The sequence below is a fragment of the Schistocerca piceifrons genome, chromosome 10 (genome assembly GCF_021461385.2).
Source record: "Schistocerca piceifrons isolate TAMUIC-IGC-003096 chromosome 10, iqSchPice1.1, whole genome shotgun sequence".
Taxonomy (NCBI): Eukaryota; Metazoa; Arthropoda; class Insecta; order Orthoptera; family Acrididae; genus Schistocerca; species Schistocerca piceifrons.
In genome coordinates, this window is record NC_060147.1 from 110,148,470 (window position 1) to 110,163,561 (window position 15,092).

The 15,092-nt window shown below is 44.9% G+C and overlaps 1 protein-coding gene across 1 annotated transcript in view; it reads right to left on the reverse strand.

Annotated features, from left to right (window-relative positions):
* Nucleotides 1-15,092, reverse strand: part of LOC124718731 (synaptic vesicle glycoprotein 2A-like) — a 153,261-nt gene that overhangs the window by 20,688 nt on the left and 117,481 nt on the right. The window contains exon 9 of the mRNA XM_047244348.1: nt 5,208-5,518. Within this exon, the coding sequence (XP_047100304.1) occupies nt 5,208-5,518 (311 nt within the window). The remainder of the gene's footprint in view (nt 1-5,207; nt 5,519-15,092) is intronic.

Sequence of the window (15,092 nt, forward strand, 5' to 3'; positions counted from 1 at the left end):
AAATTCCTCTTTTTCCCAATTCTATTTTATACCTCCTCATTAGTTATGTGATCCAGCCAGCTAATCCTCAGCATTCTTCTGTAGCACCACATTTCAAAAGCTTCTATTCTCTTTTTGTCTAAACAGTTTAACGTCCATGTTTCACTTGCATATGTGGCTACACTCCACACACTTTCAGAAAGGACTTCCTGACACTTAAATCTGTACTCGATGTCTTCTTCAGCAACGCTTTTCTTGCTATCGCCAGTCTACATTTTATATCCTCTCTACATCGATCATCATCAGTTATTTTTCTGCCCAAATAGAGAAATTCACTATTTTAAGTGTCTCATTTCCTAATCTAATTCCCTCAGCATTACCTGATTTAATTCGACTACATTCCATTATCCTTGTTTTGATTTTGTTGATGTTCATCTTATATCCTCTTTCAAGACCCTGTCCATTCCATTCAACTGCTCTTCTTTGCTGTCTCCGACTGAATTACAATGTCATCAGCAAACCTCAAAGTTTTTATTTCTTCTATCTGGACTTTATTTCCTACTCCAAATTATTCTTTTGTTTCCTTTACTGCTTGCTTAACACACAAATTTAGTAACATCAGGGATAGCTACAACCCTGTCTCACACCCTTCTCAACCATTTCTTCCCTTTTCTGCCCCTCGACTTTTATAACTGCCATCTGGTTTCTGTACAAATTGTAAATAGCCTCCACTCCCTATCTTTCAGCCCTGTCACGTTCAGAATTTGGAAGAGAATATTCCAATCAACATTGCCAAAAGCTTACTCTAAGTCTGCAAATGCTATAAACGTTGGTTTGCCTTTCCTTAACCTATCCTCTATAAGAAGTTGTAGGCCAGGTACCTACAGAGTTACAATTATTGAACCATATGAAAATCGTCATAACTTCTGAACGGTTTGCATTAGAACGTTCAAACTGCACAGTTGGTCACGGGGCATGATGGGAATTAGTATGCACATATTTGGTTTCGCTTAGCGACGAAGCTCACTTTCAGTTGGATGGGTTTGTCAATAAGGAAAGTTGATGCATTTAGGGGACTGAAAATCCGCATTCCGCGATCGAGAATTCTCTTCGCCCTCAACGGGTGACTGTGTGGTGTTCAATGTCCAGTCACGGAGTACTCGGTGCGAGATTCCTTGAAGACGTGGTGACTACCGAACGGCCAGTGAAGGTTTTGGAAGATGGTTTCATCCCCATTAACCAAAGTGACTCTGATTTCGACAATATGTGGTTCGTGCAAGACAGAGCTCGACTCCATCGAAGCAGGGGAGTGTTCGATGTCCTGGAGCAGCATTTTGGGGATCGCATTCTGGCTTTGGGGTACCCAGAGGCCACTGGCATGAGACTCGATTGGCCACCATATTCTCTAGAGCTGAACACATGCGACTACTTTTTGTGGGGCTATATTAAAGACAAGGTGTACAGCAACAACCCAAATCTGTTGCTTAGCTGAGAACAGCTATTCAGCAGGTCATCGACAACTTCGATGTTATGACACTTCAACGGGTCAAGCAGAATTTCGCTGTTAGTGTGCGCCACATCATCGCCAATGATGGCAGGCATATCAACAAGACATAACCTAAATCCAAATATCTGTACTGACGTTTACATCTACATCTACATCCATACTCCGCAAGTCACCTGACGGTTGGGCTCTAATCACTCTCTAATTTTATCCTCATGGTCTCTTCGCGAGATATACGTAGGAGGGAGCAATATACTGCTTGACTCCTCGGTGATTGTATGTTCTCGAAGCTTCAACAAAAGCCCGTACCGAGCTTCTGAGCGTCTCTCTTCCACTGGAGTTTATCATCTCCGTAACGCTTTCGCGATTACTAAATGATCCTGTAACGAAGCGCGCTGCTCTCTGTTAGATCTTCTGAATCTCTTCTATCAACCCTATCTGGTACGGATCCCACACTGGTGAGCAGTATTCAAGCAGTGGCGAACAAGTGTACTGTAACCTACTTCCTTTGTTTTCGGACTGCATTTCCTTAGGAGTCTTCCAATGAATCTCAGTCTGGCATCTGCTTTGCTGTCGATTGATTTTATATGGTCATTCCATTTTAAATCACTCGTAATGCCTACTTCCAGATAATTTATGGATTTAACTGCTTCCAACTGCTGATCTGCTACATTGTAGTTAAATGATAAAAAATCTTTCTTTCTTTCTATGTATTTGCAGCACATTACACTTGTCTACATTGAGATTCAATTGCCATTCCCTGCACCTTGACATCCCATCTGTCATTCGCCCTGTGGCTCATAGCGAAGGATTGCCAGTTCATGTTCCCCCACATGTACCACATTCAAATAGTGGTTGCGATGGAGCTGAGTCGGCACATACGGCCGAAACAGTGCTGTCATCTGCACACTGGCCCTACTTTTACGCCAACATTGTCTCCTGGAGAACCACGCAGAATCACACAGTGTGAACCCAAAGCTCTGCTCTGATTAGGGATTTACGTCGTTCAAAGCTGACCTCTTGCCTTCACGACTAGAGAAGTGGAATCTCCTCACTGACATGGCAAGGTTGAGTGTCAGTTTGATACTGAAGGCGACATTACATTCTGTAGTGACACTGACAGTTTGTTGGAAGACCTGAACCTTACATACAAACCAGACAAGTGGAGACTCATTATACATGGCTCCTTATCTAAAGAAAGTTATACTATGTTGAAATCCATTGTAAACAGTGTTAATTATAATAAGCATGAATGGGTGGTGTGTGGAGATTCCAAAGTCATTGTGATGCTGTTGGGTTTGCAAGGAGGTTACACCAACAATAGGTATTGCTGCTGCCTGTGTGAGTGGGACAGTCGTGCAAAAGAAGACCACTACACACAAGGGAATGGCCTTCACAGACAGATCTGGGGACAGGGTCAAAAAATATTGCCAATGAAGCTCTAGTGAATCTGAACAAAATAGTTCTCCTGCCACTGCACATTAAGTTGGTACTCATGACACCATTTGTTAAGGCTGCGCACAGGAATGGAGCAACATTTCATAATGTGTGTAAGAACTTTTCAGAACAGAAAAAATTACTAAGGCGATTTTCATTGCTGGGGCAACGGCCTTGCCGTGGTGGACACACCGGTTCCCCCTGAGATCACCGGAGTTAAGCGCTGTTGGGCGTGGCCGGCACTTGGATGGGTGACCATCCAGCCGCCATCCGCTGTTGCCATTTTTCGGGGTGCACTCAGCCTCGTGATGCCAATTGAGGAGCTACTCGACCGAATAGTAGCGGCTTCGGTCAAGAATGCCTTCATAACGACCGGGAGAGCGGTGTGCTGACCCTACGCCCCTCCTATCCGCATCCTCCATGAGGATGACTTGGCGGTCGGATGGTCCCGGTAGGTCACTCGTGGCCTGAAGACGGAGTGCTTTTTGATTTTCATTGGTCGACAGATATGCCGATTGTTGGGGGACACACACTTTTCAGTCCTCTCTCTACTCTGATGAGCTGCAGTTGTGGCATTGTTTTCGTAATGTGACAACATTATACACTTTTCTACATAGCTTCCGAAATTTTGTAGGCACTTGTCATAGCGTGGCACAAGTTGTTGTACGCCTTCTTCATAGTAGGTTGCCTCCTGTGTATTCAACCATGTGGTAACATGTTCTTTCAGCTCGTCATCATCGTTCAAGTGTTGAATAACAAGGACAGATTTAAGTCTAAGAAGAGATGATAGTCGCTAGGAGCGAGTTCTGGGCTGTATAGAGGATGATCAAACGCGTCCCAGTGAAATTCCCGAAAGAGTTGTTTGGTCACATTCGACCTGTGATGTCGGGCATTATCGCGAAAAAAAAAAAAAAACACCTTTTGACAGTAATTCTCGGTGCTTGTTCTGTATTGCACGGCGCAATTTCTTAATGGTCTCGCAGTAACCACGTGCATTGATTGTTTGGCCTCCTGGTAAGAAATCAAGCAGCAAATTGCCTTTTCTGTCTCAAAAAACGGTGCACATGATTTTGCGACATGTCAAAATTTACTTAGGCTTAACTTTCTTTCGGGATGAAGTGTGCCTCCATTCCAATGACTGCTGTTTTGTTTCAGGGGTGTCGTATGATACCCAAGCTTCATCTCCCATGACTATCCGAGAAAGAAAACCATCGCCTTCTTCCCTGTAGCGTTTCAAAAACTGAAGTGCACTGCCCATCCATTGTTTTTATGTTGTTCAGTAAGAATTTTGGGTACCCAATGTGAGCAAAGTTTTCGAAATTTCAGTTTTTCAGTAACAATTTCATGAATTAGTGATCATGAGATTTGCGGAACTTCCATAGCAAGGGCACTAAGTGTAAACTTACGGTTGTGCTTAATCTTCTGTCCAATTGCGTGAACCAGTTCATCAGTAACCACAGATGGGCGTCCACTTCGTTCTTCATCGTGCATTTGATCACGTCCTTCACTGAATAGTCTGACCCATCTTCTAACCATTGAATCACTCATAGCATTTTCTCCGTAAACCTCGCACATTTGCTGTTGAAATTCCTTTGGTTTAACTTTCTTTGCATTTAGATCTGATTTCACACGCAGCGGCATTTTCAATTACGGCTGACATTATAAAGAAGCACTACAAAGCACACGTCGGCAGCAGCGATCTGAAGATGGCGTACACGTCTTCTCCTTGAGTCAGAGTAACAGCCGCGCATGCTCGGAACTACGATCGTAGCGCTGCCGCGGATAGAAATAGAATATTGTTAAATAAACAGGATATGTGAAAAAAGTTGTAATGGTGGGTCCTCCCTTCCACGTTTTCCATAAGTCCAGTGATTACCACGTCTCAGGTAGCGCTACACTGTTCATTAATTAACCAAAGCCAGTCGCTACGCAGTCTATACAGACGGTGTCAGTTGACATCAGGACCGTGACGACAGTGTTTTGTTACCATTTCGTCTACCTCAATTAATCACTGGCTTGTGCGAAAAACTGAGTCAACATCCCTCTCCAATGAGAGGGATGTTGAGCTCAGATTGAGGATAAGATAGGTAGATATACCTTTTGCCATGCACTTCACAGTGATTCGCAGATTACAGATATAGATTCAGGAGTGAACGCAGTTATCAAATAGAAGAAATACGAGATACACCAACGAAATGTACATTTGCCGTCTTGCATACCACATGGTAGAATCTTTGGTCGAAGGCTGACCGTAAGTGGGGAGTCCTGAATGGTGTGTGAAGCTTACCGAGGATGGTCTTCTTGCTGACGACTTTGATAATGGGGCTGATGGCGATGTAGCTGACAGCAAAGCCCGCGCCCGTGATGAGCGTATTCTGGAAGCTCACTGGGTTCACTGTGGCGACGCACACCTCCAGTGCTGGAGGCAGTTCCAGGGAAGCAGCCCCAGTGGTGACGTCACCGACCCAGCTGGTCAGGTTGCTCGCCATCGCGTCCGGCACGGCGGTAGTCCAGTTGGCTCCAGGCTCTGCGCTCAGGAGCTCTACTGTCCAGTTGCTGACTATCACATCCTCAGCTGCTCTGTAGCTCTCCATCACACTGAAATTTATTTATTATTTTCCTCATAATATTAACTAAAAAGGCTCTTATTCTAATTTTCGAGAAAACGCTCTTATGTAGTTTTCTTTGTTTTCCCAAAATATCACAAATAGCATACTCAAAAATTGATGACTGCTGGGAAGATTGTGTATGAGTAACCTGTGGGAGTAGTTCGTATTGATGTTGACAAATTAAGAAAATTCCCAAGGAAGAAAGGCGGTAATCTCTAACCCATATTCTTTAACGACCTTTAGATAAAATAATAAAGATATGCAAGTGTTGAACAGAGCTCCTCGATGGTGAGTGTTCATCGGAGGTGAGGGTATCGTCTGGAGTGCCCCAGGGAAGTGTGGTAGGTCCGCTGTTGTTTTCTATCTACATAAATGATCTTTTGGATAAGGTGGATAGTAATGTGCGGCTGTTTGCTGATGATCCTGTGGTGCACGGGAAGGTGTCGTCGTTGAGTGACTGTAGGAGGATGCAAGATGACTTGGACAGGATCTGTGATTGGTGTAAAGAAAGGCAGCTAACTCTAAATATAGATAAATGTCAATTAATGCAGATGAATAGGAAAAAGAACCCTATAATGTTTGAATGCTTCATTAGTAGTGTAGCGCTTGACACAGTCACGTCGATTAAATATTTGGGCTAACATTGCAGAGCGATATGAAGTGGGACAAGCATGTAATGGCAGTTGTGGGGAAGGCAGATAGTCGTCTTCGGTTCATTGGTAGAATTTTGAGAAGATGTGGTTCATCTGTAAAGGAGACTGCTTATGAAACATTAATACGACCTATTCTTGAGTACTGCTCGAGCGTTTGGGATCCCTATCAGGTCGGACTGAGGGAGGACATAGAAGCGATTCAGAGGCGGGCTGCTAGATTTGTTACTGGTAGGTTTGATCATCACGCGAGTGTTACGGAAATGCTTCAGGAACTCGGGTGGGAGTCTCTAGAGGAAAGGAGGCGTTCTTTTCGTGAATCGCTACTGAGGAAATTTACAGAACCAGCATTTGAGGCTGACTGCAGTACAATTTTACTGCCGCCAACTTATATTTCACGGAAAGACCACAAAGATAAGAGAGATTAGGGCTCGTACAGAGGCATATAGGCAGTCATTTTTCCCTCGTTCTGTTTGGGAGTGGAACAGCGAGAGAAGATGCTAGTTGTGATACGAGGTACCCTCCACCACACACCGTATGGCAGATTGCAGAGTATGTATGTAGAAGTAGATGTAACAGAAGAAGCTTCGAATGTGGATAATGAACTAAAGCTGCTCTATGCTGGAAATATAGCTGTAGTGTAACATCCCATTTCGTTGGGAACTGCCAAGGAACACCCTTAGGATCTTCCGAAAATGGAAGATATTCATGTGAATATAGAGAGGAGAACTACACTACTGGTCATTAAAATTGCTACACCACGAAGATGACGTGCTACAGACGCGAAATTTAACCGACAGGAAGAAGATGCTGTGATATGCAAATGACTAGCTATTCAGAGCATTTACACAAGGTTGGCGACGGTGGCGACGCCTACAACGTGGTGACATGCGGATAGTGTCCAATCGATTACTCATACACAAACAGCAGTTGACCAGCTTTGCCTGGTGAAACGTTGTTGTGATGTCTCTTGTAAGGAGGAGAAATGCGTACCATCACGTTTCCGACTATGATAAAGGTCGGATTGTACCCTATCGCGAATGCGGTTTATCTTATCGCCGTGCTGGATCCCAACGGCGTCGTATCACTAGCAGTCGAGATGACAGGCATCTTATCCGCATGGCTGTAACGTATCGTGCAGCCACGTCTCGATCCCTGAGTCAACAGATGGGGACGTTTGCAAGACAACAACCGTCTGCATGAACAGTTCGACGACGTTTGCAGCAGCATGGACTATCAGCTCGGAGACCATGGCTGCGCTTACCCTTGACGCTGCATCACAGACAGGAGCGCCTGCGATGGTGTACTCAACGACGAACCTGGGTGCACGAATGGCAAAACGTCATTTTTTCGGGTGAATCCAGGTTCTGTTTACAGCACCGTGATGATCGCATCCGTGTTTGGCGACATGTATTCGTCATCGCCATACTGGCGTATCACCCAGCCTGATGGTATGGGGTGCCATTGGTTACACGACTCGGTCACCTCTTGTTCGCATTGACGGCACATTGAACAGTGGACGTTACATTTCAGATGTGTTACGACCCGTGGCTCTACCCTTCATTCATTCCCCGCAAAACTCTACATTTCAGCAGGATAATGCACGATCGCATGTTACAGGTCCTGTACGGGCCTTTCTGGGCCTTTCTGGATACAGAAAATGTTCGAAAACTGCTCTGGCCAGCACATTCTCCAGATCTCTCACCAATTGAAAACGTCCAGTCACTACTCTTGAAGAACTGTGGTATCGTGTTGAAGCTGCATGGGCAGCTGTACCTGTACACGCCATCCAAGCTCTGTTTGACTCAATGCTCAGGCGTATCAAGGCCGTTATTACGGCCAGAGGTGCTTTTCTGGAAACTGATTTCTCAGGATTTATGCACCCAAATTGCGCGAAAATTTAATCACATGTCAGTTACAGTATAATATATTGGTCCAATGAATCCCGTTTATCATCTGCATTTCTTCTTGGTGTAGCAATTTTAATGGCCAGTAGTGTATTATTTTAAGTTAATTGAGCTACAGTAGAGCAAAACCCTGTTGTCACTCTTCCGTTTGTGGAGAGCTAAGAATAAAGGTAGGAGCTGTAGCTCCTGTGAGCAAAAATGGTGAATGGAAGACGTCATTTGCCGAGGTGGACATAGTATCCTGTGCAGCTACTGATGGAAGGTGTTATGGTGGCCCGCCAAGGAATAACCAAAGAGTCTGCCTTAGCAACGAACGTTATGTAAAAAGTAATTTAATGGACTTACTCTATTGTATACGGACCAGAGAGAAGGAGGAACCTTATGCTCATTGTAAAGTACATTGTGTTAATGGTTAATCTGACAATATGTGGTTGGAGTGATGGAACTCTGGCTATGATGCTTTACATTGTTTAGGGAGGGAAATAAACTCTTTTTCCAGCTAATTAATGAAATATTCAGGGAAGAGGATCCGAGCACAGTGAAGAAGATTATTAACTGGAACTGAATAGCAGGATCAGCTCTATAAGATAAATTTACAGGCGACTGTAGTATCCAGAAGATATTAACAAACAAATCGAATCTAAAAGAGAGTCTTGTGCTATTCTGGGAGGATGTATGTATGTGGTAGGTTTGACATCTCCCTGTGGACGCTTGGTACGTGGTGGCTGGCACTCCAAAAAGACTTTGGTGGTTTGTAGTGGAATGGTATGAGGAAACTGAAAAGAAAAGAAGTGATAACGAATAAACACAAAAGAAAAGTAATGTGAGCTTCAAAACATGACAGACAAGAAGAAAAACTCAATACACTCTTAAAAAAGTGGACAGTTTTGAACATCTTCACATAATACTAAGTAACTAATGCGAGTATAGAACAAGAGCTACTAAACAGGACTAAGAAAGAGATAAGTATGAATATTAAAATGTGTATTTAGATTGCATTTAAGGTACCAGTTACAGTGTATGGTATGGACAGATCAGCACTACAAAAGAAATATGTACGTAGGATTATTGCCACATAAAAGAAGTTTATGAGAAGAGCAGTAGGAAAAACCAGGAAATATGGAGCTAAAAATGAAATGACTCGAAAAAAACTGAGCAAAATAAAGCAATGAATGTGTTGATTGAGGAGCATCAGTTGTTATCAATCAGCCCCCATATGGTTCAGACTGGACCCCATCCTATTTTCATCTGTTCCCAAAACTTAAAGAACGCCTTTGAGGACTTCATTTTCGTAGTGATGAAGTGGTGCAAGCAGAGGGGGTGGAACTTTGTTCATGGACAAGATGACTATGTCGAGAAATATATGTAGACAAGAAGAAAAAATATATGGAATGTTAATACAGTTTGTTTTATTTACAAAGCTTTAAAAATCTTCACGAAAGAAATTCTAAGCTATTTCTTTTAGCAAGCCGTCATAATATTATTACATTGTAACGACAGAACTGCTGAAATGAGCCGGCCGGGGTGGCCGAGCGGTTCTAGGAGCTACATTCTGGAACTGCGCGACCCTTATGGTCGCAGGTTCGAATCCTGCCTTGGGCATGGATGTGTGTGATGTCCTTAGGTTAGTTAGGTTTAAGTAGTTCTGAGTTCTAAGGGACTGATGACCTCAAAACTGAAGTCCCATAGTGCTCAGAGCCATTTTTTTGCTGAAATGAATTTGATGAAATTTGGTGTGGAATGAGCCTGACGCCTCAGAAAAGACATAGGTTGTCTGTGTATTGAACTGGGGACCTAGAAACGACGGAGAGGCTTCGTCCTGCCGTAGCCTACAATAATGGTCCACAACCCCACAACAGGCCACAGCAGTCCACCCACCCCAGAGCCGCTGCACACCGAGCCCAGGGTTGTTGTGGGGTTCGGTCCCCAGTCGACAACCCCCCCCCCCCCCCCGACCACCCCCCCCAGAAACGTGTCTCACTTGAGATGAGTGTAACCCCAAATATTTGCGTGGTAGTAATTGTGGTGTATGCGTACATGGAGACAGTGTTTGCGCAGCAATCGCCGACATAGTGTAACTGAGTCGGAATAAGTGGAACCAGCCCACATTCGCCGATGCAGACGCGCAACCGCCTTAAAAACCATCCACAGGCTGGCCGGCACACCAGACCTCGACACTAATCCGCTGAGCGGATTGGTGCTGGGGACAGGCACGCCTTCCGCTCAGGATGCACTGCGTTAGACTGCGTGGCTAGCCGTTTGGGCAAGACATAGCGTAGTTAAAAAAAAAAAAAACCGCACTCCGAAGAGAGTGATGTAGGGAACGGAACATCTTTTTTCACATTAGTGAACATCGACCCTGCTAAAAAGTTATTACATTTGTTGCATATTGTACATATCGTAAAATGTAAACCTACTTCAGTAGCATGATGCATAGATGCACGCTCCTGCTGCACATGCCATGTCATGTCATTGTGTGTTGGGGCAGTTGGGATGGGGGTGCAATAGTGAGCTATGCGTAGCTGAACAGGCAGAAAAGTGAGGGTATCTGACGTTATAGCACATACTACACTACTGGCCATTAAAATTGCTACACCAAGAAGTAATGCAGATGATAAACGGGTATTCATTGGACAAATATATTATACTAGAACTCACATTGGATTACATTTTCATGCAATTTGGGTGCACAGATCCTGCGAAATCAGTACCCAGAAAAAGCACCTCTGGCCGTAATAACGGCCTTGATATGCCTGAGCATTGAGTCAAACAGAGCTTGGATGGCGTGTACAGGTACAGCTGCCCATGCAGCTTCAACACGGTAACACAGTTCATCAAGAGTAGTGACTGGCGTATTGTGACTAGCCAGTTGTTCGGTCACCATTGACCAAACGTTTTCAATTGGTGAGAGATCTGGAGAATGTGCTGGCCAGTGCAGCAGTCGAACATTTTCTGTATTCAGAAAGGTCTGTACAGGACCTGCAACATGCGGTCGTGCATTATCCTGCTGAATTGTATTTGCAGGGATAGAATAAAGGGTAGAGCCACGGGTCGTAACACATCTGAAATGTAACGTCCATTGTTCAAAGTGCCGTCAATGCGAACAAGAGGTGACCGAGACGTGTAACCAATGGCACCCCATACCATCACGCCGGGTAATACGCCAGTATGGCGATGACGAATACACGTTTCCAATGTGCGTTCACCGCTATGTCGTCAAACACGGATGCGACCATCATGATGCTGTAAAAAGAACCTGGATTCATCCGAAAAAATGACGTTTTGCCATTCGTGCACCCAGGTTCTTCGTTGAGTACACCGTCGCAGGCGCTCCTGTCTGTGAGGCAGCGTTAAGGGTAACCGCAGCCACGGTCTTCGTGCTGATAGTCCATGCTGCTGCAAACGTCGTCGAACTGTTCGTGCAGATGGTTGTTGTCTTGCAAACGTCGCCATCTGTTGACTCAGGGATCGAGACGTGGCTGCACGATCCGTTACAGCCATGCGGATAAGACGCCTGCCATCTCGACTGCTAGTCATACGAGGCCGTTGGGATCCAGCACGGCGTTCCGTATTACGTTCCTGAACCCACCGATTCCATATTCTGCTAACAGTCATTGGACCTCGACCAACGCGAGCAGCGATGTCGCGATACGATAAACTGCAATCGCGATAGGCTACAATCCGACCTTTATCAAAGTCGGAAACGTGATGGTACGCATTTCTCCTCCTTACACGAGGCATCACAACAACGTTTCACCAGGCAACGCCGGCCAACTGCTGTTTGTGTATGAGAAATCGGTTGGAAAGTTTCCTCATGTCAGCACGTTGTAGGTGTCGCCACCGGCGCCAACTTTGTGTGAATGCTCTGAAAAGCTAATCATTTGCATACCACAGCATCTTCTTTCTGTGGCGTCTGTAGCACATCATCTTCGTGGGCTGCCAGGCAGTTGAGGCCAGTCCAGCTAATGTGCTGATCGAGTAAGCCATTCGACGGTATTGTTGGCATTATATCAAACAATCCCAGCCAGATGGGCTTGCTGTACTGGGACATCGTTGACGAAGAGTGAGGTAATGTTTTGTAACTCGGGCACTCGCTTGCTACCACGAAACTCCCACACCGTGAATTTAACAGGGCTGAGTAACCCGTGCTTGAGCGGTACAAAGAACTAGGAAAATCTGACGTGACAAGCAGAATGAAGCAAACTTACTCATCTCACTCTAGTATGACTCTGACAGAAGCGTAGATATAGGAGTATTTTATTTATTTTTTATTTTGCGTATGGCAATACAGAGACAATATTTTAATTAAGTACAACAATATGTAAACGAAATGTATAAAAAAAACAATGTGTAAATAGTACATGTGTAAAAAACAAGCATTAGCACAAAAGGATAAAGTACAAACACTCAAGACAAAATAACTACACGTTAAAAGCTAGGCAAGTCTGAGTAGAAACTGATTCATATGCTTAAAGCTCAATATCTAGATTGCACAGCCAATCCAAAGGAGAGCGTTTCACATATATAAACTCAGAGAGAGGTGCGGCGTATCTTTTTAACGGGCATTCCTCAATAATATGGCGGGCGTTCTGTTCTGGTGCTCCATAGTCACAGGCTGGTGAGTCGCACAGGCCCCACTTGCACTTATATGCATTGCATCTTGCATGGCCCGTTCTGATACGGTTTAATTTAGTCCAGGTGCATCTCTTCAGGTCAAAGCCTGGTAATTCCAGAGTAGGATCTTGGATACCTTGTTTATTAATTCCAGAATCATTCCAAAAGTCCCGCCATTGCTCATTTATGTCAGGTTGATGTTCTTGTGTATTAACCCATATAGGCTTCCGTGACTTCAAGCGGATCGATGGTATTTCGTTCAAAACATCATGGATTGGTAGATTCTGTGGGCAATCTGAGTCATGAATTTTTGACCACTCTCTTGCTGCTGCTTCTTGCTTTCTCAATTGTGGAGGTGGGATATTGCTTAGAGTATGCAGCCAAGGGACTGGGGTGGATTTAATAGTACCCGTTATTATCCTCATACACTCGTTCAGCTGGACGTCGATTTTCTTAGTATGAGTGCTCGAATGCCAGATAGCAGAGTAATATTCGGCAAAAGGATATACCAGGGGTATTGCGGCAGTACGTAAGGTGGATGCTTGAGCTCCCCAAGTCGAGCCAGCCAATTTTCTCAGGATGTTGTTGCGACTCATTTTGTAAGTCAGGGAGCGGTCTAGTGTTATGCCAAGGTATTTGGGGTTGACGTTGTGTTTGACTCTTTGTTCACAGAAGTTTGCATTCAGTTCCTGGTGGGCGATTTTATTGTTCAAGTGGAAAGCACACACCTCAGTATTGGTTGGATTAGGGCAGAGTCGCCATTTTTTATAATAGGAATTCAACGACTCCAGATCTTCTGTGAGTACGTTCGCTCCTTCCCCAAGTGTTTTACTTTGTACAACTAGTGTCAAATCATCGGCGTAGAGTATAAATAATCGACATTAGGGGCTCAAAGCAGCCGCTCGTGCTGCCATTCCGTCTGCGTCTTGAACTGGAGAGAATGGTAAGCAATTGAATTTCAGAAAAACCACGATTCACCATTGGTGATGGAAATCGGTTGCCAACTTGCCACTGATTAATTCATCGAGTTTCGGCATGAGGCACACAATACCTGAGGCGTGGGAGCTGCGAGACTTGGGAAAGTTTCACCAACATGGGGAGATGGGGTCTAGCTGGCCTCTGCCCTCTGACTGACTTCGGCTGGTGGACTGCAGGCTGCCTACGATTCAGCTGTGGGAGGCGCAACCTTCGTGGCCTCCTAGCTGCCTGGACGTCTTTGGCCACTGTCCTGGTCTAAGAATGTGGGGTGGTGGTGGCATTGCTGCTAGGCATCAGGGCATCTGGCATAGGCTATTGCACTTATACGCATGATTGGAGACAACGAGATGTGCGGCTGGTCCTTAGCTGACACAACTCTGAAGGATCTGGGTGGCCCAGGCTTGCTCGAGGAAAGGAGGCGTTCTTTTCGTGAATCGCGGTTGTTAGCATCCGACTTGGTAAATGAATCGACTACATTTACTTCCGGTACGATGGACGTCGAAAAATTATGGGCAAATTTTAAACACATTTTAAATCACGCATTGGACAAGGACGTACCGTAAAAGTGGGTTACGGACTGGAAAGACCCCACCGTGGTTTAACAGCGCAATTCGGAGAATACTCTGGAAGCAAAGACAGTTGCACTCGCGGTACAAGAAAGATCGGGAGAATGAGGACAGGCTAAAGTTAGTAGAGATTAGTGCTGCTGTAAAAAGAGCGATGCGCGAAGCATACAACCACTACCACCGTCATACCTTAGCAACAGATCTTGCTGAAAACCCAAGGAAATTCTGGTCTTACGTAAAATCGGTAAGCGGCTCGAAGGCTTCCGTCCAGTCACTCACTGATCAGTCTGGCCTGGCAACGGAAGACAGCAAAAAGAATAGCTCAAATTTTAAATGTAGCATTTGAGAAATCTTTCACGCAGGAGGATCGTACAAACATACCGCCGTTAGAGTCTCGTACAGATTCCCGTATGGAGGACATAGTGATAAACATTCCTGGGGTTGTGAAGCAGCTGAATGGGTTGAAAATAAATAAATCGCCAGATCCTGATGGGATTCCAATTCGGTTTTACAGAGAGTGCTCTACTGCATTGGCTCCTTACTTAGCTTGCATTTATTGCGAATCTCTTGCCCAACGTAAAGTCCCGAGCGACTGGAAAAAAAGCGCAAGTGACGCCTGTATATAAGAAGGGTAGAAGGACGGATCCTCAAAATTACAGACCAATATCCTTAACATCGGTTTGTTGCAGGATTCTCGAACATATTCTCAGTTCGAATATAATGAATTTCCTCGAGACAGAGAAGTTTCTGCTGGCCTAAGTGGCCGTGCGGTTCTAGGCGCTGCAGTTTGGAACCGCGAGACCGCTACGGTCGCAGGTTCGAATCCTGCCTCGGGCATGGATGTGTGT